Source organism: Corythoichthys intestinalis, chromosome 2 (genome assembly GCF_030265065.1).
Source record: "Corythoichthys intestinalis isolate RoL2023-P3 chromosome 2, ASM3026506v1, whole genome shotgun sequence".
Classification (NCBI taxonomy): Eukaryota; Metazoa; Chordata; class Actinopteri; order Syngnathiformes; family Syngnathidae; genus Corythoichthys; species Corythoichthys intestinalis.
Window position 1 is genome coordinate 48287021 of NC_080396.1, and position 27704 is coordinate 48314724.

The following is a 27704-nucleotide window of genomic DNA, read 5'->3' on the forward strand; positions in this document are numbered from 1 at the left end:
CTGTACAGAGCCGAAAGGCACAAAATTGGCTGCTTGCTTTCCCCAGTTGTCAAGCGGACCATTTACAGTCTTTGGTGCTCAGCGCTTACCGTCATTGATTTTATGTGTATTTTTGACATTGCTAGATTTAAGGGGGTATCTTTTTAATGTCGTGAAATTATTGTTGCCATTGGCACCTGCGGCCATAGCGACCCTCATTTTTTTTTATTAACGAAGCTTGATATATATACATAATATTTAAAAAAAAAAACTCCTTTAATCCTGTATTCGTATTTATTTTTTTAAATTTCTTTTAAAAAATTCTTTGCGTTAGGCGACAACAATGGGACTGTGGCTGCGCCTCTCTCTGCTGTGTTCCCTTTTAACTCTGACAGCCGGTGTTGATTTCCTCCTGGAACCCGACAAAGCGTCAGGGCGAGCGCTTTTTTCTCGAGCTTCGAACCGAGCCAAGAGATCCTTGATGCCCGCTTGGCGTCACAGTGTGACAAAGAGGAGCGACCCACCAGAAGCCTCCTGCGATACCCTTAAACTTAAAGGATACGAGGCCAAGTTGAACGACAACACACACCGTGTAAGTTACCAGCTGTGCTCCAGTTACACTTTGGTGGGTCCAGGTAGACTAATTAGCCCTAAAATGGCGGCTGGATCGCAGGTGCTCAAATGTATGCTTTATCAGACACGGTCATGGTTTATATCAGGAAAATATACAGTATCAGTACAACAAAATGATGTGGTAAGGGTGGACAGAATATCACTTTGTAAATGCCAAATGTCACAGTCTGATGGCAAGCAATATTATTTGTATTGGACAAAGCTTTGGTCTGACTATATAAAGATCCTTCCAACAGTTCAACATAGCTTTTTAGCACCAAGATGCCACCAGCTGGTACCAAATAAATATTTTTATATACAGGTGTAGGTGTACCATGTTAATACATCAACATATTATGTAAAAGTGCAGATTCACTAATTGGTTAATTTGGCTGGATCGTGGACGGAACAATCCACAAATACAATACAGTATGGCAATATTGATGGACCAACATGTGGACGTTTGCAGCTGTGATGGAATAATGCTTAGTACAGTTGGGAAATATTTATTGGCCCTAAATTGGGATCCAAATTGAAGTAAGAACCATATAAATATAGCTGTTGTAATGTATTGCAGAGCATCAAAACATTCACTTTTCTCCAGGTAAAACTGTTCAAATGTTGTAATTTTCAGCTACTTCAGGATGTGGTCTGTTGTTTGTCAGTTCTGCAAATCTACAGCTGTTTTCTGCAAAGATTAGGTTCACGACAACAATCATACAAAAGTGATGCCTTGCCATGGCCACAAAGAATTTGCATGTTATTTAAGCCTCCTGTTGGTTCTTGTGCCAAAAAGCCCCACTTGAACTCTCCTGTTTATGTTTCAACAGTAGTAATACATATTCCCAGGTCGATATAACAGTGGCCTTGCGTTTAGCACATTTGGCTTTCTATTAGTTTGTGTAAAATTTCACCTCAACGATGTACTGTAAGTGTATAACGTTGGAAAAATGTAACTTGCTATTCTTGCTTAGCTGCTCTCAACCGGTTTAACTTCTTCAGTGTTCTATTGGCTGTTTGTGTTCCAACACTCTGCATTGCGAATTTTCTTGTTAACCAACTGCCTGACTGAAGAACACAAGGAAGTGACCTAATGACCAGCTGTGTACTACTTATTAGTTTGTTTATTTTAAAACATCCACAGTTGTGGTGCCCATTTGTACATTGCAAAAGCAGTAATTTATCCAATTGTTACAAGCATTTGACGAGGTTGCGATGTACAAATAATTTGCTGAGCCCTTGTTTCAGCTGAAAAACTTTAAATGAGGAGAAGCGCAGAAAGGGTGTGGCATTAATCTTGTTAAAAAGACATTGCCCATTTTTTGTTCTGTCTAGAAAAAGCCTAAAGGTATTGTGCTGACATAGGTTCCAGGATAAAACAGCAATTCATGTGCTACTATCAACAGCAACCACGGGCCTTGTAACGGTGCAACGGTTCAGTTAGCCCACGGTTCTGTTTGAACCTCGGTTTTGGGATCACGATTTCGGTTCGGTTTCGGTTTGCGGTTTGCGTTTTGCTTTTTGCTTTTTTTTTTTTTTTTAAATTAAAAAAACTGCCTTCATTTTGCTTATAAGAAAGTGAAATAAACACTTAAAATGTAAACGTTTTCGACTGTTAAAATGCCTCTTAGCTCTTTGGCTAGTGTAGTGACTAACTACTGAAATACACAGTAGTAAAAAAGTTACGTGGGAAACTGGTGTTACCTTTCATGTTTTTTTTTCCATTTTTCAAAAAAAAAAAAAAAAAAAACATAGTAACCTTTGCTATGTTTGGAGGTCATTTAATGTTGTGAATCAACCGTTAAAGTTGATAAAATTGCTCCTGTTTTTGCATTAGTTCCCTTCTGTCTACTTTCGACATGTGAAAATTTTAAAACTGTTTCATCCTTTAAAGATCGACTCAAGTCAAGATTTTGCCGATTTAGGAGTATTTTAGATAAAAAGTTACTTAGGTTCGCTAGGAAGGTTCACTACAACAGAGCCTTTCTGAGAAAGCGAAATCATCTTCGATGGCTTTGCGTGCCATTTCATAAATGTCGGGGATTACGTTGTTGGAGAAATATGTCCGCGAGGGAACAATGTAACGCGGGTCAAGCGTTGCAAATAAATTAACGAAGCCCGTCGTGTGTTTTCACTGTTGTCCTCTTCGGAGTAGTCCTGCTCTGAGAAAGTGATATCTGTGGGTGATGCCGGCTGAGGTGCCGGAGTCATGTTATAAGTGTTGCCATTAGCATAGGGAACAAGCGCTGAGCAATGCTAACATATTGTTTTATTTTATTTTTTTCCCAATATTTTCTCTCCCTCCGCATTGTAGTCCACAGGGAAACCGAAATGTTGCCACACCGCAGATTTGAATGAGGCCGGTGCTTCCTCAAAATTTGGTCTCTCCACTCCTCCGCTCGCCATAGCGTTTTGTTTTCTTTCTTTTTTCACTTTCACTTCGCTCGTAAGCGAGAGAGGGCGTTTCTCTGCTTCTATTACACAGGTGCTTGACAGCGATCGGACATTTACTTGCGGGGCGGGAATTTCTCCACAGCTGTGCTTCACGTCACACACAGGCACACAGAGCTCGACCAATTCATTTCACAAGCGTTCGGACTAAATTAATTGCAAAAACGAAAAGGCAAAAGCAAAAAAAAAAAAAAAAAAAAAACGTGCTGTTTGCATTTATTTTACGTAAATATGTCGAAGTACGATGCTAGTCTGTCAGTCAATGTGGCAGCCGCCATACTACAGTTCACAGGTCTCAGTGACCCCAAACCTTTGAAACCTTTTTCATTGTGTACACTACAGTTCAAAAGTTTGGGGCTACAGTTCAAAAGTTTGGGGTTGCTTGGACCCCAAACTTTTGAACGGTATACTAATTCCACCTTCGCTCATCTCGCCCTCTCCCCGCAAGCTGTTTTCTGTCTGCGTTCAGGTAACACTAGTTTTTGGCAAGCTCACAGGTCATTATTGACATCTCAGCCCAACTCGTTGAGTTATCAGAAAATGTGAATATTTGATGTTTTGTTTTAAAGCAGTAATGGAGATTACAACATTGGTAAGATATAGGCTGTTATTATTTTCATGATTTGAAGATGCAGGCATTTGCACATAATTTTATGTTTTTGTCTATCTGATGACATTGTTAAAAAAATAATAATAATCAGACTTCATGTTCATTTTGGCAGATCTGGCAGCTCTTGTGCATATAAAATAATAATATAAAAACGTTGGGGGGAAAGAAGGAGATGAGTCGTTGTTATATCTTGACCGAGTGACCCACATGACACCTTTATTGGCTTTTACAACTTTACTCAACGTCTTGCCAAGTGACTCTGAACAACTTTTCTCTTTTAGTGAAGGAGTAAGGCACAAACAATAACACATCTAAATGACATGCGTACACTCTACTGGTGAACTCCCGTATTACAACTAAATAACATCCACTATATCACAGTCGCCGATGGCTTTCTCCACTTTATTGTGGCAACAATAAGAAAACAAAGTGGCGTCTAATGGCGTGAGTAAATGTAGTTTTTTTCACACAAGCGAACAGATTACAAAGCACCACTTCAGTGTTGTCCCGAGACTACATTTCCCATGATTCACTGCGTGGCCTGCGCGCTCGCTGATTCGCTGCCAGACATTAAAAGCAACACTTGTCACCTGTCAGCGGCTCTCGCGAAGCGGCGAAACACAAACTAGAAGGCTATCAAGCGATCACCGTGAAAGAAACGGCGAACCGTACAAATGCAATGCAATGCTTGAAGCATGAAGGTTGAAATACATAATACAAATACAAAGGTGGAAGTACATAATACAAATACAAATAAATGTGCAAAAACTCACCGGCAGTGTGTGTCTCTTACTGCAACGTGACCATGAATTACCGCGACGCCTACCCGCTTATGTGCACATCCACATCCCTTTCCCGATTGACAGTGGATTAACCCTTTCGGACAAGATCGTAGATGACGCACAATTTAAACACGCTTAACCTAGCGAACGGAACAACAACTATGATCTGGGATAGCCTCGGCTAACGTCGCTAGCTTATACTGTTCATTCCACAACAGTTGGTAGCTCTGCTTTGACAAAGTCATCAGTCATCTATCCAAAAATCACACTTACTTTTTGGCAAATCCTTGATCATAAGCAGACCGGTTAAGGAAGCAGGCATCTTCGAAGTGTTTGCAGCAGAGAACACTACTCGATGATGGCATGAAATTCATTCGCTTCGTGTGAACGAAAGATGTCCATTTACGTGCCCTGCTATCCTTTGGCCACTCATACAACTTTTCGTTTGAGTGAGAACAAAACATCGCCACACACCGCCGTGGCATCTTACCGAGAAGCAATGCAACAAACAATACTGTTCTATGGCGGACTTCCCTCGCACTTCCCGGTGTGACTTAATGTCCGAAGATTGCCGAAGAAAAGCATTTTCGTTGTCAAGGGCGTTGCTATGGGTTAAACAAAGAATCTGGAAGGGTTGCGTTAAAAAAAAAAAGGAAAAAAAAGAAAATATGCTTATAATTGTTTAGCCATTGATATTATTCAAAAACATGGTTGGCCAACCTTAGTTCACATTTCCCCTTTAACTCTGCTTGTCACCATGCTATTGTCTCACAGCACAAAACAGGATCATGACTCTGAGTTTTGCGATTTGGATTTCGATATGTCTATCTTTACGGGTTTAATAGTGAGGAATATTTAACTTCTTATCGTAACCTGAATATGAAGGCAAGGGGGAATTTGCCATGACCTATTGTTTTATGACTGACCTTAATTTGAAGCATTGGCAATGGCAATTGGGCGTTCAAGGGCCTGTGGACCCATCCATTCATTTTCTACTGTGGTTTGCTCTGAAAATGTGCTTTTGTGTTTGCTTTTTAGTATACTTTCAATGACTTGAGTGGATCAGTGTCACTGGCCTGGGTTGGTGATGGTACAGGGGTAAGTGTCACCTACTGTACTCTATTATTATTATTACTTTTTTTTTTTCAACACCATAAATATTTATGATATATGATTGGTATCCATATACATTACAGTGCTGCATTAACAGTCCACCTTGAAAACAATTTGCAAAGTTTCACTGTCTGGAGTGTTTGAAATAGAACCTGAATTAATTACTGTATGTGAATAATCAATGCCAGTCCTCCTTTTATTTTTTCCACAATGGACGACTGTGCTCGTGTTGTCGTTTTCTCAGCGGACTTAAAGTAGCTGGTTACTATTTAGAAAAATAACTGCTTGAGTGTTCGGAAAAGTATAGGAATAAATCTTCCTAACATGTAAACTCAAATGAATGGATAAAATGAATGAATCAATGAGCTCTAATCAATGCGGTTTCCTTTTTTTTCCACAGGTAATCCTGGCTTTGACCACATTTCAGATTCCTCTCTTCATGATCAAATTTGGACAGTCCAAACTCTACCGAAGGTAATTGTGGTGCTGTCCCATCTGATGCTAGAGAGTGCAAGGTATTCTTTGACTTGATGCTGATTTGATATCTTCTAGCGAGGACTACGGAAAATCATTCGTGGATGTCACTCACCTGATTAACAACACGTTCATAGAATCAGATTTTGGCATTGCAATCGGCCCTGAGAATTCTGGCAAAGTAAGTGAAGTAAAGAGGTTGTTTTCTGGTGTGAAATCTGCTTGGATTTATCAGTCTGGATTTCGTTCGTACTGTGTTAGGTGATCTTGACTGGCGAAGTGTCTGGTAGTCGCAGCCCTCGGATCTTTGTTTCAAGTGACTTTGGAAAGAGTTTCACCCACCTGGTCCTACCTTTTATCCCTCACTCGGTCATCACGTACAATCCTGAGAATTCCAACGTGCTGCTCGCCATCGCGAGAAAAGTAAGCTGGCAGCAGTCACCTAGTTTAAAAGGGAAATAAAATACCACCCTGAAATTAATGCCTTAAAGATTTTTGAAGTTCTGAATAAATGCATATTATAATACGTTAATGGTATAGAAGTGATCTAATGCATGGTTAAGTTGGACCGTCTGACCTACTTTTTAAAAAAAAATTTTATTGGGGCTATGACGCCTGCTTGTCAATAATCAGTCAAGTGTTGACACAAAGAACATTTATTAACGCAGTCCTAGTTTGTTCAGCTCCAGCTCAGTTAAGACATTGTTTTACTGCACAACGAATTAGCTGTCTCTTTGTCCTTAGAATGAGCTGTGGCTGACTAAGGACTTTGGGCAGAATTGGAAAAAGATCCACGACAGGGTGTGCAAGGTGAAATGGTGAGAGAAACATTACTGTTGTTAATAAGCCATAGTTTTGAAGTGCATATACAATTAAAAGTATTGCAAGTATTGCAAAGTGGAGCTCGCATACCACAGCATTACCTGCCTGAGAAAAAAAAAAAAGAAAAAAAACAATATTTCCGCTAACAATGCAAGATAGAGTATGCTAACTTTTCAGGTTTACTGAGTCAATTTAACATACACAGTATCACCATTAACCAAAATCATTACCTTTATTAAACACTACTGATTGATGGCCGAAAAATGTCATTGCATGTTATTGACTTTCCTAATATTACCTTGTTGGCCCAAATATGTAAGACGGTGTTTTTTGCATTGAAATAAGATTGAAAAAGAGGGGGTCGTCTTATGTTCGCGGTCTAGACATTATACCCATTCACGACGCTAGATGACGCCAGATATCATTGAAGCGATGTTCTGTCATGACAAAGCTCAGCTACTAGTTTAACCAGTTTGCATTATTTTATTGCAATGTTTTTCCTTATTCAGATTTGTTTCAAGACTACAGTTACAGTTAGACTTCACTTTGATGGTTAATGCAGTTATTGCAATTTTGTTGTTTTATCACAATAGATTGGTTTATTTACATTTCAAAAACCAGAAGCCATTCGTTTACGAATGTGATTGCACTTTAGTTTACATATTTAAATGTTCAGATATCAAGATCTGAATGAGGCAAAATAACATGCTTTTTCTCTCAAATATATTGTTATAATCATTTATTTCAGATGTATTGTAATTAATTTCTGTATAAATAATTTGGTGTTAAAAAAAGTCTTTTTTTCAAACTTGAGTCTTGAAAAAGAGGGGGGTCGCCTTATGATCAGGTCCGTCTTATATTCGGGCCAATACGGTAATTTAAAATACAGAGCTAGCCGGTAAAATGCTGTCTATAAAAGTTGTATAGCAAGAAAATAAACAACAAAAATGTGGATTAGGCACATTTTCAAGTAGCCATTTTGGAAATCTGCTTGCCTCTTGATCTTGTAGAAAGCACTCTTCAAAGGCCTATCAATCTTTCTGGTATAAAATCTGTTAAATTCTGAATTGCAGTTCTTCTTTTTGTACTCGGCAGTGTACCAAGCATTCAAGATAAAAGAACCGTGAGAGGCTCAAGTGGAACCCAACACTCTAACTTTTTTTGCAATATGTTCATTAAATGAATTAATCTAGCGAATTTAATTTGTTCCTGACCATTAATGTGTATGAAAGATAAATAAACAGATAATAGGAAAATAAATGTAGTAATCATACATTGAGGCACTAGTTTACAATCCATGGTCAATTTTAGTTTTAAAAAAAAAAGTGTGGACTCGCAATAATTCAAGTAACAGGTAGTGACAAACCCAATTACGTGATCAGACGAGCTAATAAATGAGGCACATTGAATGATCAGAAAGCGAGTATGTCATACTCCCATGTGATCCATTATAACTGTTCAGACCAATTGAACACTCAGATTTTAATTTTACACAGGACAGGTAAAAAAAATTTTTTTTTTTAAAAAGCAAGCTCCGAGTCTTGTAGAAATCTTTACTTGTGTTCTGGTTGAGATTTTCGGAAGATCACACACAATACGCTGATTTAAAAAAAAAACAAAAAAAAACTAATGAGTGATGTCTGATCATAAATAAATAAAAAAATTTGGTCACCGTGCATCCAGCATATACTCACATTATCAGTAAAATTACTTGGAGCACAGATAAGCCACCACTATTATTAGTGTCATCTTCTAATTCAGAATGGCTCATTCACATTTATTTAAAAAAAATGTAGCTAACAATAGACTGACTAGCTTGTTAAATTTCACACTTGATTGATGGGCAGGCGCTCCACAGTAATTCTTGACACAACGCATTCCTTTCAGTTTCTGTTCATGGATAATAAGAATGGTGAAAGAAGTGCTGATGGTGAAAGAAGTGTTGTGCTATTCTACCTATCATCCAGCGCACTCTTGTCACCTGAGCTGTAAAATTTGTAGTTCATGCCTGAGTTAATAGAACTTTCAAGCATGAGACTGAGCAAGTTCAAATCTTAACCTCTTGGGACTTTTCACTGTTGCTCCACCTGTACAGTAAAATCATCAGTATTTGTGAGCACAATTGAGTATTTATTCCTGAGTCTCTGCCTTGTATGTTTCCCTGTCACCTCAGTAACATGGATTGAGTATCTCAGATTTATGAAGAACATGATAAGGTCATTATGTGTTACGTTCAAAATAAACCTTGAAACATTGTCATGCATTTCATTATGCTAAACACTGTACCTACTTTAATTCCAGGGGGATGAAGAATGCCCTCTTTTTTTCAACCAATCATAATGGATCCTGTAGTAAGTTTTCCAAGTTGTTAATGATTAAACCCTACATTATGCCTCAATGTAATTAGATGTAATTTGTGCGCTGTTTTCTAACCTAATTTCCCTTTTGTTTTATTCAGGTGAACGTGGAGTGCTGGAATTAAAGAGGACAACTGATTTTGGGGAAACAATTGAGACCATCGCTAACAAACTCTACTCCTTTGGCCTCGGTGGTCGCTTTTTGTTTGCTTCTGTGATGACTGGGGAGGTCAGTTTGCGGCGAAGTAGACACGGGGTAGTTTGTTACTGCAAGAAAATGTAAAAGCTCAGAAATTTCTGCAAGCATAGAACATGGAACACTTAGTGGGCATGTCATTAGACTTCGGTGGGATCCACTGTAATATTAATTGAACTGGCCCTGCATCACCTTTGTTGTGGGGAGTTCTTGGAATGATATAAAAGTGTCCCCAAACTTTTTTAAAACATAAATAGCCATTGGAAAACTACAACTGATGCGGCAACCACTATATTATTGATCACCCCCTCCCTGTTTTTTCTCTGTAGGGCACTATGAGGATCATCCATGTGTCGGTGGACCAAGGTGACAATTGGAACATGGCCCAGTTACCCGCCATCGATCACAGGCAGTTCTACTCCATCTTGTCAGCAGGCGACGAAATGGTCTTCATGCACGTAGATAATCCAGAAGGTCGGTTGGGTAACTTGAAAGCTTCATTTTAAGAACGCGTGATTTCACCTATAAGTGTTTCTTCAGATGATGGCCTAGGTACCATTTATGTGTCTGATGACCGAGGCACTATCTACTCCAAGTCACTGGAAAACCACCTTTACACCACCACAGGGGGTGAAACTGACTTCACCAACATCACCTCTCTGAGAGGTGTTTTTATCACCAGCAAAATGGAAGAAGGTAGCTAAAATGTTCTTATTGAAAAAACATGACTTTATACTGATAACATTCCAGATTTCTTCAGTATGAAAAAGAAGTTTGTTGGTATCACATTTTGACGTTTTTCTTGAAATCTTTTTTAAATGTCTATAGAATTTAGAGGTACACATGGTAATATTTGTGTTATTATGAGCAGATGCTTGAAAATAGTAAGAATTGCTAACAAATTTACATGACTGTTTTATTTTTTCCACTTTTCTATGGACGTTAATGCGAGGGATTGAAAAAAACTTAAAGGTTTTTGGGGATGAAATGAAAAAATCTTGAGAGGGAAATAAGGGGGGAATGACAATGACGTAAAATCAAAACAAGTTCAGCTGAACTTGTTTTGATTTTACGTCATTGTCAGTGCTTTTATTAATAAGCAAAGGGGAAAATATGGACTAAAATAGCATTTTCGGGGCAAAACATTTCGATTGTAATTTTTGACAATATGGCCCATCCCTATTTGGAAGTAAAATTAAAACTTGTGTGATTCTAGACAACTCTATGAGCACTGTTATGACTCGTGACATGGGAGGGGAGTGGACTGCTTTGAAGAAGCCTATTAACAGAAATTGTGCTTTGGAAGCCAAGGACCCGGATAAGGTGAGCCAATGATAATAAAAAGCGATAATAACCCAGGTTTTATACTGCACTCGTATGTTGAAGTGTAGTCCTATCGCATAATTTGTTCCATTTGGAGATTTAACGGGAAAGTATAACATTGTACAAGTAAAGTTAACAATAACTGCTGTGATTATTAAATTCCATAATTCAATAATGCTCTATATTTTTGCTGTTCAAAGTAAACTATTTGTCCTCTGTGGACTCTATCCCCTTCGATTGGCTGATAACATCAATTTATGTTTGTGTTTAGGTGTGTGTGTGTGTGCACCAATATTTTTCAAACTAAAATTCCCTACTTTTTTTCTCCGTTTCAACCCTGCAACTTATTTATAGATTTTTGTAGGTTGATCAAGCTTCCTTCCTTGTTGCAGATAGATGTTGCATTCAATTTGTTTAACGTCGTCAGCGTCATGTTGACTGTGTACAGTACATTCATTCTAATGTGATACAGCAGTTGTGTCCAAACTTTTTTCTTTGAGGGGCCACTTTCAGGAAAATCAAAGGATGCAAGGGCCAACTTCAAATCCTTCCGCTAAGAGGATCTCATTATGGTAGAAAATATATATTTTTTTAAATGTATTTTTTTAAGTATTAAGTCCATATAGCTGCAATTGACGGTGATAGACATACATTTTGGACTTGAATGGAAGAGAACAATCGCTGCCAACCCCCCAGTCAAATTAGATCATTGGACATCTATTCCTATCAATGTCAATGACACATGATCACTCAACGCCAGACTTCCCAGTTGAAATGGATTTGATGTAAGGGCGTTACCAGGAGGGGACAGGAGTGGACAGTGCCCACCCACAGACACGCTCTGACCACCCAAAGAAAACTGGATGTAGTACTAACGGCAGTCTGGGCACCGCGTATGGCATTCCATTCTGTGCATGTCAGCGGACACTGCCGTCAACTCTCTCGCGTCCTACAGTACACACTGTCAGCTCAGTCCTCACAGAGCAGCTCCCCCCAGCAGAGAGATGTTAACCCCTCGGTGTCCAGGTTGCAAATGAATCGCGCATGTGTCAAAGCACAACGCGCCGACACCGTCAGTAGTTTAGAAACTGTACTTGACGTTTGTCATGCTGCTGTTCATATATTAATCGTCTGGCTCGTTATCTAGTTTGTCACGTCAGCGATCTATATTTGCCCGAGCACTACCACTGTGTCCTACCTTTGCCTCTCGTACCGGACTATTATCATTCATTTCACTCATATTGCACTTTTTGTCGGTCATCTGTGTGTCCTCTGTTGTGTTTTGTGCTGAGTGTTAGCAAGACTTAGCAGTTACCTGCCTTTGACGGGTAGCTTCTCTCAGTCAAATAAGCACATACTGCCAGACAGAGAGATGCACAGGTGGCTCATTAAGAAGCAAGCAGCTTCCACGCCCACTAACTCCCCCTCTATCACCGCCGCGAACACCGAGCAGGGCTCCGTATCACTGTCGGGGTCTGCAGGTGATGTGCGCCCGGCAGACGCATCATGTCTTGGCGGCAGCTTGGCCACTCTGCCGGTGGCGTCTGAAAGCGTCCCTCCTGTTCTTCCCGTCCTGTCCTCTCTCTCTGGCCCTGCTGTGTGTGCTCCTCCAGACTTAAACTTGAATCGCCCATCACAACCCATTCTGAATATGTACCCTAGACGGCTGTTTGGGAAAAACGTTAAGGTGCTTTAATTTCCCAAAAATTTAATAAAAAAATTTCAAAATTAAATTATTAAATAATAATAATAAAAAAAAAAAAAGATAATACATAATATTTATATTTACATTTAATTATTAATTAATTATTAAATTTAAAATTATTAAATACATGATAAAAATTCTTAAACAATTAAATTTAAAATGTCAAATTTCAATATAGAACCCCCCCCCCCACCCCCCCAGGCGCCATAGAGTGCTTTTATCCAGCATACACTTTGTTGTAATGCAGAAAGAAATTACTGTAGTAGATATCTGTGACGTTTGACTGTGTTTATTCGACATTAACATTTCGTTGCATCGGTTGTGGTGAATTTTGGAAGTACCATAGCAAATTTTGATATATATTTATGGATTAAAGTTCTCTGTCGTAGTGACGGAAAACCGTCAGCAGGGAGTGCTGGTGGGTGATAATGCACGACAGAACTAGGAGCCTACGATTAATTTTACAAACGTGATTGTTACAATTTTGTTGAATCCTGTTTTGTCATTTTTTTTTTTTAGTACATTAGAAAGTTTGTTGTGCTCTTACATCCCTCTGCTGGGTTTTATCTTATAATTTCTCTAATAAATTAGGCTTTATTATTATAAACCAACCAAAGTTAAGATATTCAAATGGAAAGAATCTAGCACGTACATGCAGTTTGCCCATTATGACTTCACAATTCACTTTTCATTTTTGTCATTGGCCTTTGACATAAATTCTGCTAGATTGAGAGATTGAGATTGAGTAATCCCTCGCTTGCAGATGCAAGGCTCAGCCCTCCCCTACCTGTTGTTGCTCAGTGTCAGGGAGCCAGCTGTGCTACACGATGGCTGGAGTAGGTGAAACTCCTGAACCCCCCACCCCCCCATCGAAGAAAACTAAATTGCTGATATGGGAATACTTCAATTTAAGCCTGTCGCAATATGCAATAATTCCATATATCGCGCGATAAATAAAAATGAAGGCGGTAATTTTTCAGCCGCGATTTATCACCTAGTGTGCACGTGCGTGCGCGCGTGCAGCAGACGTGCTGTTAAAAGTTCGGATTCCTCGTTACCAACTGCGCAAAATGCATCTTCGTTCCAGGTCCGGCAAAAACTAGCGCCGGAGCCAATCGTTCCCATTATATCCTATTGTTCAACGTATACCGGCCGCGTCAGTGCTCCGGAGTGACTATGGACCATCTATGGCGCGTCGGTGTTGTTGACGTGTGGGCACTCCCGTCAGGAGTGACATTTCACGTGGGGCGGCTATTTTTCGGCACAACGCCGGATATTTACAACGAAGTCCGCCGAAACATTGTTACCGAATTGGCTGCTACGAACAACTTAGCTTTGACAACGAACAGCTGAATGAAATTAAGAGCGCTGTGCTTCAAACTCGTCCTGTTTATGAAAGTCGGTTGTCATATGCTGGTGTTGTGTAGTAATGAGCAGACGTAACTTCAGCGGCGCTTGTTAACTTTTTTAATGCGTGCACACACTAGATATCATGAAATGGCAAACTAGATGTGCTACGTCCCATGCCATTGGCTACGTGAGCCCAGAGTGATTATGGGACACGTAATCCATATACTACATCGATGAATTCTAAACTGTCATGACTGAATGGAAGTTAAGAAGGCAAAATCAATCCATACCAGTGACTATACATAATGTTGCAAATATTGTTAATTCAGTACGTGACACAGATGGATTCGGACCACAAATAGGATGTCTTGCTCATGTAGTAAACTTAGCTGCTAAGAGAGCTGTAGCAATCAACAGTGTGCCCTGCCTCACTTTACAAACAGTAAAGATTGTTCTCAGCACTTTTATACAGAATTTTTTCAGATCAGTAAGAAGTAAGCACATAAATATTATGCACTAAAATGCATGTTTATATGATAGCAATTTAATTTTTGCTCGTTAACAAAAAAAAAAAAAAAAAAAAACAAGAAAAAAAAAAAAACGAAACAAAAAATATATTAATTTTTTTGAAAGAGCATTAACTGTGTTGAATCAGATCGAAAATCGTGTCCCCCGTATCAAAAATCGTACCGAACCATGACTTAACTGTATCGTTGCATCCCTATGGAACACCATTGCAGAAGCTATGACGGGAAAAGTTTTCATTTGCCTAAATGCTTAAGTTATTAAGTGCAATTTTAAAAAAAAAAATTAAAAAAAACATTTTATTTATTCTGTGTTTCTTTGCGGTATCAATATTGTTGTTTTTTACTTAAGAGGCGTGGTCTGTTGTTTTTAGTTGTGATTTCTTAAAAAGTATTTTTGAATTTAAGAGTAAATATTTATCACGTTTAAATGGGTGTACTTGATCTATTAATATAAACTGTATTCTCACTGTGTTATTGTAAATTGGTTAAAAAAAAAAATGGGGGGGTGGCGCAATAATATCACATATCGCAACAATTTATGAGAATAATTATCGCACCCTAAAAATTTTTATCGCGACAGGCCTACTTCAACTACAGAAAAGTTACAGACGGCCGCGGCTTAGAGAAGGAGGGTCAAACGACATATAAAACATGTTTGCCGAGTGTGGCTGCTGAGGGAGAAATACCTCCAATATGATTTCGTATTTATACAAAATTAAAGGTTAGTAAACACGATCATGAACTCTTCCTATCAGCTACGAGAGTTGCCTCCTTCGTGTTTAGTGTGTCTAGTGGTGGTAAAACGTGTTTTTTTTTCTTTCTGACACCTGTCTGTGTTAAGAGTGTGTGTATAATGTAAAAATTATACGAGTCATACGCACGTACTTTTTATGGAAAATAACTCAATTATTTTTGTTCTGATGATAATAATGTTAAGCTGTGGCTGTGGGTTTACGCTCACCTAAAGGACTGCATTTATTTTAATTTTATCTAGAATATTTTTTATTTTAACTTCACATTATACTTATGTCCCAATTTGCTAAAATGTTTTGAAAAATTAAAATCCTGTTCAATGGAAATAAGTTTTTTTTTTTAAACCCAGATATCTCACTGTAACACATTTAATTGCAATACCGTGAAACGGCGATATTTTTGCTTAAGGTTATCGTACTGTCAGAATCTCATATCGGCACATACCTAGTTGGAGTCATGAAAGCAGGTTCTGGACTGGTTTAATTCAAGAAGTCAGGAAACAAAGCGAACATGATGGTAAAGTCCAAGTATGAGGTTGAAGGCGAGCATTTTAGTGACTCAATTAGTCTGGAGCTGCATTTTTTGTTTATTACCGCATAAGCTATCGAAGTATTGTTATTGAAATAAATTGCCATTGAAAACTTGATTATATATATCCAATGAATGAAAATAGGTTGATTTAAATTAACTGAATTAAGCAGCTCGAATACCACCTCGGCATTATAAGCACCCCTCCAATGTTTAGTCTTGGCAATATATTGAAAAAAAAAAAGAAAAATGGTTTCAGTCAAATGATTTTTTTCACTGTAATTCATATGAACTAAATGCTATTCTGTCTCTGTTTAAACAGTGCAATCTCCACATCCATGCGGCATACAGTGCTGCTGTGAGGCACAACGTCCCCATGCTACCCCTGAGCGAACCAAATGCTGTGGGTTTAATATTAGCTCACGGTAATTGACATTTTTATACCAATTTCCATGACATATGCTATCCTGACATATGCTTATGGTCTTAAAATATTTGTTTGATGTATATGCCTGTGACAGTGGGGAAAAGGGTTTTTTTTTGGGGGGGGGGGGTTCTTTTTCTGTTGGGGGGGGGGGAGTCTTGTATGGATCTTCCTGTAATTTTTGTTTTTTGTCAAATCGGCAAATCTGAATAAATACATTCCAACTCAATTTCCATGACTCTTTTTCTTTTTAAATATTTTGTGGAACCTGTTGGTTAAATCAATATTTTTTCGCTGATCTTCTCAGGGAGTGTCGGTGATGATGTCTCGATGATGATGAATCCTGACGTGTACGTTTCTGATGATGGGGGCTACACGTGGATAAAGGCTCTGGATGGCCCACATCATTATGCTATTCTGGACTCTGGTGGGCTGCTTGTAGCTGTGGAGCACCAGAATGTACCCGTCGACACAATCAAGTAAGTCTTATTCTTTTCACATGGCATCTTGTCTTACTAGACCGGGGGTCGGCAACCCGTGTTTTGAGAGCAGCATGAGGCTCTTTAGCGCTGCCTTAATGGCTCCCTGGACCATTTTCAAAAATGTTTGAAAATGGACAAAGATGGTTGAGGGAAATTATTATTTGTTTTGATATGGTTTCTGTTGGAGGACAAAAATGACGCAAACATTCTTAACGTTTTCCAATGCTGTAAAAGTTTGTAGAATAAGTATTAAATGTCAACATTTCTGTCAACGAAGACTTGCGTCAGAGCCTGCGACTCACATTTCTATCAGCAGGGCGGGATGCTATGGCATTATATTGCTGCCTTTATTCTGGGTGAGCAATAATGGATTTTGAGCACAGAAAACACTAAACACTTGAACTTGAGGTGGGACCATACAACAGAGTAGTCACGTGGTGCGTTAGATGCACTGCAGGGAAAATAAACATTAAATCATGAAGGCTCCTTATGTATTTATAGACGACTTAGTCATTTTGATATAAGCTAAAATAAATAATACAGATACATACAATATGTGTTGCCTTCATTTATCTAAGGATTTTAATATTTTGCGGCTCCAGCCATATTTGTTTTTTTCTTGGTCAAAAATGGGTATTTCAACATTCTGGGTTGCCAACCCCTGTACTAAACCAACAAATCGGCTTTTGTTGAAATGATGACTAAAATTGAACCGCGCAAACACTACATCTCTTTCTTTTACTTTTGACAGGAAAGTGCTTGTATTCTTTGAAAGTGTCAGATCTTAGCCCTGTTTAGCTGCTAAGTCGGGGGTGAAGTGATAGTTAGGGGGCGGGATCATGTGATAGTCGCACTGTGATTATATGGTCATTGGTTAAAGTGATGAGGAATCTCTGATTACCCCAAAAATGACAATATCTGGTAAAAGTAGTTTTATTTTGCAGTTTAACATATAGGATTAAAGTCAGTCTTAGGTTGGCTCAGAAGAGTTCAGACATGAAGGGATAACTGACGATCTGACAGGATATTTTAATTTTCTGAGAAGTACTGTATTTTGAGATTAGGCAGATGACAAATAATCGATTTTGGATGTGTATCAATCCTCTCACTGATATCCTGATAGATTCTCTACGGATGAAGGGCAGTGCTGGCACAATTACACATTCACCAACGAGCCCATCTTCTTCACGGGCCTGGCTTCAGAACCGGGTGCCCGCTCCATGAATGTCAGCATCTGGGGTTACAAAACTAGCTTGTTCGCCGAGCACTGGGTCTCAATCACCATTGACTTTCGGGATCTCCTCACCAAAAACTGTGAGTAACAATATAGCGCACAGTTACATGAGGCCACATGCATTATGTGGCGGGGGGGGGGGGTCAGTTCTTTAACGTGGCCTACCCAACATTTACATTCTTAGGTGGCCTGTAATATTTTTTGCATTCGTGTTTTTTTCCCTACAACTGCTTAAATAAGTAGCCATTCAAGCAAGACCATACTTCTTGATTCATTGATTCCTCATACAGTACCGTCATGGTTCTGGTCAGATAGAACCAGGAACCAACTATATGGTCGAATACAATGGCTGCGTTCCAATCACGGCTTGAGTTGCCCTCGTTCACTTGCCCTAAGTACTTGCTATGATGTCACACGGAGGCCACTTGGAGGGCGGAGGGAAAGTGGGTGGAAGGGGAGCAAAAGACGTAAATGGAACACACCTGCCCTCGTTCACTCACAGGCAAGAAAATCATGAAACAACCACAAGGTTTTGGAGTAGCGCTATACTGCCAATTCCAAATCAGTGGCGCCTACAGAAATTCTTCATAGGGGTGGCCAAATGGTGCCACTTAAAACTTTGAGGTGGCACACCAAAAAATAAAAGCCTTAATTTCAAGTTTTTACTATGTTGTAGTAAAAAACAGGCCAGTAGAAAACTGTCAGATTGACTTAAGGACACACCTACTGCAATACTTTTGTTGATTGTTTTATATTTTATTTGGTACGCTAGTATATTGTATTAATGTGCATAGTCCATAATAGTCCAATTAACATTTTGAGTTCCGCAGCTACTACAATCTAACATTATACTGGCGCGTGGGGTGGCCAACAAATTCATTGGGGGGAGCCGTGGCCAGGCCTGGCCACCCCCTGGTGGCACCATTATTCTACATCGCAGAAAATGCATGGCGACGCTTGTAAATAAGCCGGAGACGTATTCCGCGCTTGATGGCAATACGTGGGTACCTGGGAATTATCAAATTATTAGTTTTGTATCAAATTTTATTTGGGCAATTCTTTATTTATTTGTCGATACCTTATAATTTGTAGACAAATTTGTTGTTTGAATGCTTTTAACCTATTTGAAGTTTAGTTTCAGTCCCTCCCAGTGCCATTTGATTGGCAGACCTTTTTTTTCGTTAAAAGCAAAATAGAAAAGATAAGCGAAATAGAAAAATAAATGAAAAATATTCTTTTATTCCCCCCCTTTTTTTATGGCAAAAGTGAAAGTCAATAAAAAAGTTACTTTATTATTATTTATTCATTTATTTCTCTTTATATTTATTACTTCATGTTTTTTTTTTTTTTTTTTTTTTTAATTTTGGCACTATTGTGATTCCATACGTTGTGCCATAACTGCCACATACAGTCTAATTTTTTTTTTTTAAACAACAATGATGAATTTTACAATTCGAAAGGCAGTTTGGTATAACATTAAAATACCGTGCTGGCAGCTTAATTCATTTTCTTCTTCTTTGGTGATATATATACAGCAGCCAACGGTGTTTGAGCTTCATTATCACCACCGCATGGACATATTTTCCATTCACCATTGCAATGCATTGTGGGATACAGGGAGCACCGGAGTGACCATCGTTTTTCACTCGATCACTGAACCCTCTGATGGTCCATCTCACCAAGTTCACTTCGCTGTTTTGGGAACTGGAACGGCCCTTAAGATGGCGGCGGGGATTCCCCCGGGGGGCGGTGGCTAGGGCAAGTGAGCGGGGGCTCATTTAAACCACGATTGAAACGTAGCCAATGTCTGAGTGAAAAGTGATACGTGTTGATAATTCCATTTCTGAGGTTTTGGCGGAAATACACATAAAGAACATCACAAAAAGCTTTCTTGACTGAAAATTGTGTTTTTGCTCTTTCTTGAACCACTATGTCAGGGGTCGGGAATCTTTTTGCTGTTGCTAATCAATGATGAGTATTTCTTACCATTAATGTGACTTCTGGTGCTGTTTGATTTTGCTGATGGCTTTATAGTCTGGTTGATACTTGGTTGGCTTAAGCTTCGTGCAGGCCTTGAGAAACTTAGGATACGTCCCTCTTAATTTTCACAAAGTGCCACAAATCCTGTTTTTCCCCACCACTCATTAAGCAGCATCAGTGCAAACCGAAACAAGTTTACCCATAGGTAGATTTTTTTTTCTTTAGTGAACACAGTGAAGGACTTCAATAAATCCTCCCCTCTTGTTGTCCCTTTCACGGCCAAAACCTTGCAATCCTGCTGAACTGGGGTAAATTGTTTACGTCTGTTGACTCATCCAAAGCGAGAGGGAAAAAAACGGAGCCGCATTTGTGTCCTTCACTTGCTTTGCCTCAATGATTTGGCATCATGATGGTACGATTGTGAACAGGCATGTCTTTTATCCGTTTAATTATCTTGTCTTTATCCGAAAAGTTGTCAAAAAGTTTATTGGCAACATCAAGCATGAATGCTATGGCATATTCCCCACCTATGAATGGCTTTCAGTTTCTCACAATTGCTAAAGCGCCAGCAAAGCTAGCCGAATTCCAGTCACCTTGTTAAGTCCAAACACGGAGTTGCTGCTGACTAGCTTGCACTCTTGACATTCTTTCTTCCTGTTATCCCCCGCAGGATATTTTGATGTCAAATGTAGTATGGCGGGTGTCGAAGTGCTGCTTCATATTTGACCTTTTCATAGATGCAATTTCATTCATTCATTTTCCACGCCGCTTATTCCTCAAGAGGGTCGCGGAGGTGCTGGAGCCTATCCCAGCTAACTTCGGGCAGTAGGCAGGGGACACCCTGAATTGGTTGCCAGCCAATCGCAGGGCACAAGGAGACACACAACCATTCACGCACACACTCACACCTATGGACAATTTAGAGTGTTCAATCAGCCTACCATGCATGTTTTTGGGATGTGGGAGGAAACCGGAGTTCCCGGAGGAAACCCACGCAGGCACGGGGAGAACATGCAAACTCCACACAGGAAGGCCGAAGCCCGGGATTGAACCCTTGATCTCAGAACTGTGAGGCAGACGTGCTAACCACTCAGCCACCGTGCCGCCTAGATGCAATTTTATCATTGCATATCAGACACACCGCAGAACCTGCTCTCGCCACAAAGGCAAATTCCTGCTGAAAAGTACGATACTCCTCGTCTATTTTTGTTTTTGCCATCTCTGAAAAGGCTTTCTAAAATTAGCTGACAAACGCGGAAAACGAAACTAAAAACGAGGGAAGTTTACTTCACGCACACGCGCACATCGACCGGTATTTGACAGCAAAATACGGCGACCACACTTGAACAGTGTCTCTGCCTCATCTGCATTGCCAATGTGATTGATAAATAGACACAACGACATGTATGTTTGCCACTTTCCCACTAAAATTACTGCAAACCGACTTTCTAGTCGCCAGTGACCGTCGCCGTTTCGCGCAATGCTCAAAGGAGTATAACGAAATTTTTCAAAATTTGTCTGCAAGCCAGATGCAGCCATCAAAAGAGCCAGATCTGGCTCACGAGCCATAGGTTCCTGACCCCTGCACTATGTCATACTGTGGCTTGATGTGGATTGGTCTCCTTCTGATGGCGAGCCAATAAGGGAATACAGACGGGAGCTGAAGTTTTGACCAGGAAGTGACTATCTGCTTGAATTCTATGGCGGAATGCAAAGCTGTTTTTGTAGATAGGCCAATTTCCCAAATTTTGTCTGCAATACACTTAATTCCCTTATTCAAAGAGGAGTAAAGAACATCACAAAAAGCTTTTTTTTTTTTGATAGGAAACAATGTTTTTGCGAGTGTGACAAAAAGAGCCAGTGTACAATCAGCAACTGTATATTTTTGAATGGTTCCTCCCATGAAACAGGTCTTGATTAATTTTCGATCTTCACCTGATTGATATGTGGTATATATTCGTAGTGAATATATACCACATATCAACACTTTTAAAAATTGTTTAAAATTAATTTCTGAATCATTATAAATAAGAGTATTTTTAATATTTTAAATCAATTGAAATATTAAGATTCATTTACTATTTAATTATTTAGAAAGTTTACATTATGCATATTATGGTATTGTTTTCAGTTTAGTTTTTTTTAACCTACAGTAGGTCTAAACAAAGTCTGCTTGTACATTTGTAAAAAATCATTTTGCATGTGTGTTAACAAATTATTATTTAAATGAGATAACTTGATACATTTCTTACAAAAGGGAATTTTATAAAATAAATAAGACCTGCTTCTGATTATTTATTTATGTTGTAAAAAAAGGTATGAAAAGTTAGATAATCATTTGGAGCATTAGCCATGAAAATAAAGGGTTTGTTGGGCCCTGCTTTGACTTTTGAGCTTGTTGACTTCAGAAAAGATTACTTTCTCTGTAGGCGAGGATAACGACTATGTGAAGTGGTTGGCACATTCTGATGATGTCAGTGACCCCGAGGACGGCTGCATTCTGGGCTACAAGGAAACGTTCCTGCGTCTCCGTAAGGATTCTGTTTGCTGGAACGGACGGGATTATGTGGTTAGCACAAAGCCGACGCCTTGCAATTGCACTCTGGATGACTTCCTTTGGTAAGACAGAACAACATTTATTCATTGTGAATCTCAGATATAGAGTACTTTTTGTGATTGAATGATGATAAAAAGTATTATATACTATACAAATAATCATGGAATGATAGCGATTGGTCCCCCCAAAAAATACTTTAGTACATCAAACTCGCGTGGTTTTTCCCTCATCAAATTTCATGGGCCAATTTTTTTATCAAGACCAAGATACTAAAGGCTAAAATACCAAAAAAACAGGACTTTTCTTTACTTTTCTATACAGGCATTAAGTGCAGAAAAATCGGAACAATCATGACCTTTTTTATGTGTCACCCTAATGTGCGTATTGTAACATCACAATCTCTAACGACAAAAGTTCCTTCGTATTCTTGTTAACTAAACATCATTTGAGAAACGTGCGCGCCGTATGACGTCATTCTTACCACGCAGCACAGATGCTGCATTGCATTACGGGGAATTTAGCTTGTCAACTTCCAGCAAAGTGAACAAGTCGTTTATTCCCTACACTCTGCCCAGTTCCCTTTGAAGTGTTCCCTGCGATTTGGAACCTCACTTAAGAGGGCCATATTGTTGTAAATGATTTTTACTCATTTTGAGACATTACGTGTGACTTCTTTTCATTGTTGGCACAGTGACTTTGGATTTTACCGTAAAGAAAACAGTTCCGAGTGTGTGGAGGAGCCAGACCTGATAGGCACAGTGTTGCAGTTCTGTTTGCACGGCAGAGAGGAACAACTGCACACACAAGGGTAAAGTCCTCATTTCAACCAGGATTAAAGAAAAGGACTCACAACCGGGATGGTATAAACTGGGGAGTACAGGGAATGCAATCCTTTTTATTTCGTCCACCCTCAGAAACAGTATCACGCACTGCATTTCTTTTAATATGTAGACTTTTCTTTTAGTAGTAAGACTAACTTTCTCTCCACAGCTACAGGAAAATTCCTGGTGATAAATGTGAGGGAGGTAAGATTCCTGAACGCAAAGAGATTGACCTGAGGGAAAAGTGTGTGAGCGATTTGCTGGGCCGTAACACCCAGGTCTGTACATCTTTTTTTTTTTTTTTCTTTGGTATTTTGTTCTTTCGGTGAAATCCGTTACGTTTGCCTGAAAGACCAATCTTTTGTTGTTTTTATTAACAGACATACAGCCAGTCATCAACATCTGTAGGCATCGTGCTAACGATTGTCGTCATCATGATACTAAGCATGGCAGCCGGAATCGTCTTCATTAAGAAATATGTCTGCGGTGGCAGGTTAGAGTGCATTTTTTTCCTCCTCTTATGGAGATTGTTTTTTGTGTGATGCATATGGAATGACGGGGAAGGAGTGTATAATATTTGAAAAGAAAGAAATGGTATGAGATTTTTCTTACCTCTTTTTAGCCTCCCTAAATTGCTGTCATGGCCAACATAATGTGGATTGTGTTCTCTGCAGGTTCTTGGTCCACAGATATTCTGTGCTACAACAACAAGTCAATGACAATGCAGCGGAAGGCATGGACGACCCGTTGGACGACCAGCTAGACAGCGATCACAGTACCAATGGGAAAATTGACTTTCACGGTGACTCTGATGAGGTAGGCTTACATTAGTCTGGTGCGGAAGGCAACCTGCAATCAATATGTTGACAGAATTCTTTGAAACTGGAGTTTAATTGGGATTTCTGAACAAAACGCAAAAAACGGTCATGTATTGTTTATCTTAGTCATTCACCCACTCAACTTTCAACACAGCCTTCCCAAAAGGATTGGGGATTTTTCCCGGTTTATATATCTGTTTTTGTTTTAGTCTGCATTTATTTTTAGTGATATGATCCTTTTGTTCTCTGCATTTGCATTTCAGGACATGTTGCAGTAGCAGCTGGAAACATGTCAATCATCTCTTGGAAAGGGTTTTCAGCCTTCCGCCGCACTACTTCTTCCTATGGCTTGAACTTTGATCTAGTGTCACTCTCCTGTCGTCTTCCAAGTCTAACAAATGTCCACGCTCAAAGGTCAAGAGAAAATGGCTTGAAAGAAAAATCACAAGAACATCCATCCACACACGAAGAAGCACAACTCCAAGCTTCCATTTGATGGCAATAAATTGTAAATATTTCCATACATTTAAAAAAGGTTCCATGATGTAATGTAGCTTTGCTGGATAAATGAAGGGCGTAAAACTGTCCGTTGTAAGACAATATTTTGTGTCATTTTACCTGTGATTGCAAGTTGGAACATAAACCCTCCAAATTTTCCAGTAAGAGCGGTTAGCTCAAGTTCATTTTTTAGAGCTCAATTTCATTAGGTTTATGTTTGGTTGACTTGCGGTCTATTCCATCTGATTTTGGGCGAGAGGCAGGGTACAACCTGGACTTGTAGCGTGTCATTGGGGATGTAGAGAAACGAACTATTTTAATCTTGGGATACATTTTATTTGATATTCAGCAACCTCAAAGCTTGGAGCCTTTAGGGTTCATTAATCACAAGCAATATTTGAAGCCTGAGGTGCCGAACATATCCAGGCCCCAAGGGGCCCGATAGCCTCCACTAACCAGGAACCTTAAGCATCTGGGAGCCTTTAGTTTCCCTGAGATTACCAGGAACTGCTGAGGTCCAGGAACCTCAAAACATCCAAAAGCACAAGGCCTTTAATGTATAGGAACCTTAGATGTCCAGAAGCCTTTGTGGTCAAGGAGCCTTTGATGTCAAGCAGCTTTTGTGGTCCTCTGACCTTAAGACTGCAAGAAACCTTTGGGTTTCAGGATCCTTTAAAACGGTATCAGTTCTAGAAACAGCAGAGTCCCAGAATTCAGGATTCACTGACATCCAGGAACCTTGGACGTCCAGAAACATTTAAGGGCCAGGAACCTTAGAGATTAATCAGCTGACTGTTGCCAGTCGATATCAGCACACAGACAAACTAACATTCATGCTCAAATTCATAGGGCAATGTTTTAAATAGCATTTTAACACGATTAATTAACGTATTTAACACTATGAACATTCATGACTGCTCAGGTTATGCCAAATGTTAACTATTAAGCACTCCATGTTATCGGAAGTGACAAGCCTTAAGCAGCTAACAGGCCGTCGGCAAGCGTGTGAAAGCAGCAGTCAATGTCTCTTGTCCAGTCTCACAAACCAAATGTTCAATTTTGTACTGGAAACCAACGAAAATATCGCTATGCAGCTCATTAACATGATACTACTGAGGATGCCAACCATAAATGTTGTGTAATTTGTCACGAGAAACCACATGAGTATCTGATAAATGAAAATTTAAGATGAGACTATATCCCCCCTTAAGTTTAATGGTTTGTATTGTAAATTGTTTTTGCTACTGCTGTCACAATTTGCTTGATTGTAAAGTCTTAAAGGAGATGTCATTAAGGGTTTCACCTTTTTAAAAAAAAAAAAAAAACATTCCAGGTGTCTTAAATCTTTAACACATTAACAAAGTACAGTATAAGTGGTTGTGAGATAGTGGGGATTTGTCAGGCTGTGACATTGCTATCAGGGAAATTCAAGAAGGGCTTACATCACATACCAAAAGATTTAAAAAAAAAAAAAAAAAAAAAGAAGTAATGTCCCCCTTAAATTGTTCTACTCCCCTCTTCTTAAAACATTTGCACTGCTTCACACCTTTTTGTATTTATTAGTTCTTAGATTGTTCAGAGTGCAGTAAATGTGGTGTGGATGTTATTTGACAAATCGATAGCATAATTTCCCAAGTCATTTTTGTTGTTGACATTTTCAGGAAACAAACACCAATTCATATTCCAGTTGCTGTAACTCAAAATTTGCAGATTACCATTTCCTGGATTACTGAGAATTGACAGTTTTTAGTGATATTTTTTTACAACAAGTTAGAAATGACTTATGCAATCATGCTATAGGCTAGCAAAATAAGTGCGATGCTTCCACATTTTTCTTCTGGAAATATGTATAACTTAATAAGGGTTATTTGTAAATATGCAATCTTTGTATCTGCTGTTTGTATACTTTCTGGCAATTTTATCTTTGGCTTTGTCAATACATTTCTATTGTTCCTCTACTTCTGACTCCTTAGTGGACTTTTTTCCCCTTAAAACCTATGTTAAACCTTAAAAAACAAACACAAAAAAAACCAACGCTGTTTTGTAGTTTACTTGGCCAACTTTGGAGTTTACGGACTTAAAACTGGAGGGCCACGCAGTACAAAACAAACCTGCAGTCATACGTAGGTTTAGCAAATATTCCATAAACTGTTGTACGTTGTAATTGGATATCACTTGTTTTGTGCCATGTTTATCCTGAGGGAAAATGGCTAGCAAAATTACAGAACCTTATGAGGAAATTTTGTTTTTTAAGGACGATGCTAAAAGGTTATGGTCTTGGTTAAAGAGGGAACAATATGTTTCTATGATAAAATATTTTCTGTTCGGTCTTTTTTGCTACGTAAAAGAAAATCACCCAATGAGTTTGTTTCCACAGTAGGTTCCTGCTATTCCTCCTGGTTTATGATTACGGAGGAGTACACAGTACTTTAAATCAATATCCCTTTCAAATGCACGGAAATGCACTTTGTCCATCCTAGGTTTCTCAAAGGCCACAAATTTCTTACACAATTATGAAGAAAATTATTGTATAAAACAGCTTGTTAAGACAGGTTCAGTCTATGCACCTTTGGTGTTGTATTTGCCCTTCCAAAGTGGCGTGGCCTAGAATGTAACACCAGGAACATTCTCAAGTGAGGTTTTAATTGTGGATTTTCGTTATTGTAGCTCTTTATAAGTTTTCATTTTAGATTTGTCCTTCTCATGATTAGTGCTGCAACGATTAATCGATTAACTCGAGTATTCGATTAGAAAAACATTCGAATTAAATTTTGCTGCTTCGAGTATTTGTTTCATTTAAGTGGCGTTTTAATGGTTTATATTGAAAGTGTTTGCATTTAGTTTTATTGATTTGGGTGGATACATTGCCTTCTAGTCTGCCTCATTTCACATGGCTGAATCCAGGTGCTCCCTGTTAAGACCAACATAAGCTAAGTTTTTGTTTGAGCTAATGTTTTTTTTAATGCATTTGTAATTTAGTTTAGGTATATTTAGCCTATTTTTGTGGGAATATGTGTCTAAACCATTTGTTAAGAGCATTGTAAAAAAGTTAGCATTTTATAGCATTTAAACTAGCGGACTTTGGCGATGCAAGTTAGCCAATTGTTGTTTTGTTGTACATAGATCCTCATTTATTTAGTTTTTACACCGTTTGAGGCTCAGCTCAGGTATCTTTTAATGTTCCTTATCCGATTACTTGATTATTCGAACTAATGGTTCATCGATTAATCGACTACTAAAATAATCGATAGCTGCAGCCCTACTCATGATAATACACAGGTGATTGTGCATTAGTGACCTTAGCTTTG

The 27704-nt window shown here is 38.9% G+C and overlaps 1 protein-coding gene across 1 annotated transcript; it reads left to right on the plus strand.

The window, feature by feature from the left end:
* On the plus strand, window positions 1-26354 carry sort1b (sortilin 1b). The gene is made up of 20 exons (XM_057825675.1): window positions 1-571; window positions 5473-5532; window positions 5948-6021; window positions 6100-6202; window positions 6283-6444; window positions 6766-6839; window positions 9145-9194; window positions 9302-9429; window positions 9726-9870; window positions 9937-10092; window positions 10613-10719; window positions 15905-16007; window positions 16314-16485; window positions 17612-17802; window positions 22132-22321; window positions 22951-23067; window positions 23250-23358; window positions 23461-23573; window positions 23755-23896; window positions 24162-26354. Exons 1-20 carry the CDS (start codon window positions 323-325, stop codon window positions 24174-24176), a joined length of 2460 nt encoding a protein of 819 aa, XP_057681658.1. The 5' UTR covers window positions 1-322; the 3' UTR covers window positions 24177-26354.
* Window positions 26355-27704: the final 1350 nt, after the last annotated feature.

What these genes read in the sequence shown, in the direction of transcription:
- sort1b (XM_057825675.1), top strand. Translation starts at nt 323, where the DNA reads ATGGGACTGTGGCTGCGCCTCTCTCTGCTGTGTTCCCTTTTAACTCTG. An exon ending in CAATCATAATGGATCCTGTA is followed by an intron (nt 9,195 to 9,301) that starts GTAAGTTTTCCA and finishes TGTTTTATTCAG; the next exon opens with GTGAACGTGGAGTGCTGGAA. An exon ending in CACCAGCAAAATGGAAGAAG is followed by an intron (nt 10,093 to 10,612) that starts GTAGCTAAAATG and finishes GTGTGATTCTAG; the next exon opens with ACAACTCTATGAGCACTGTT.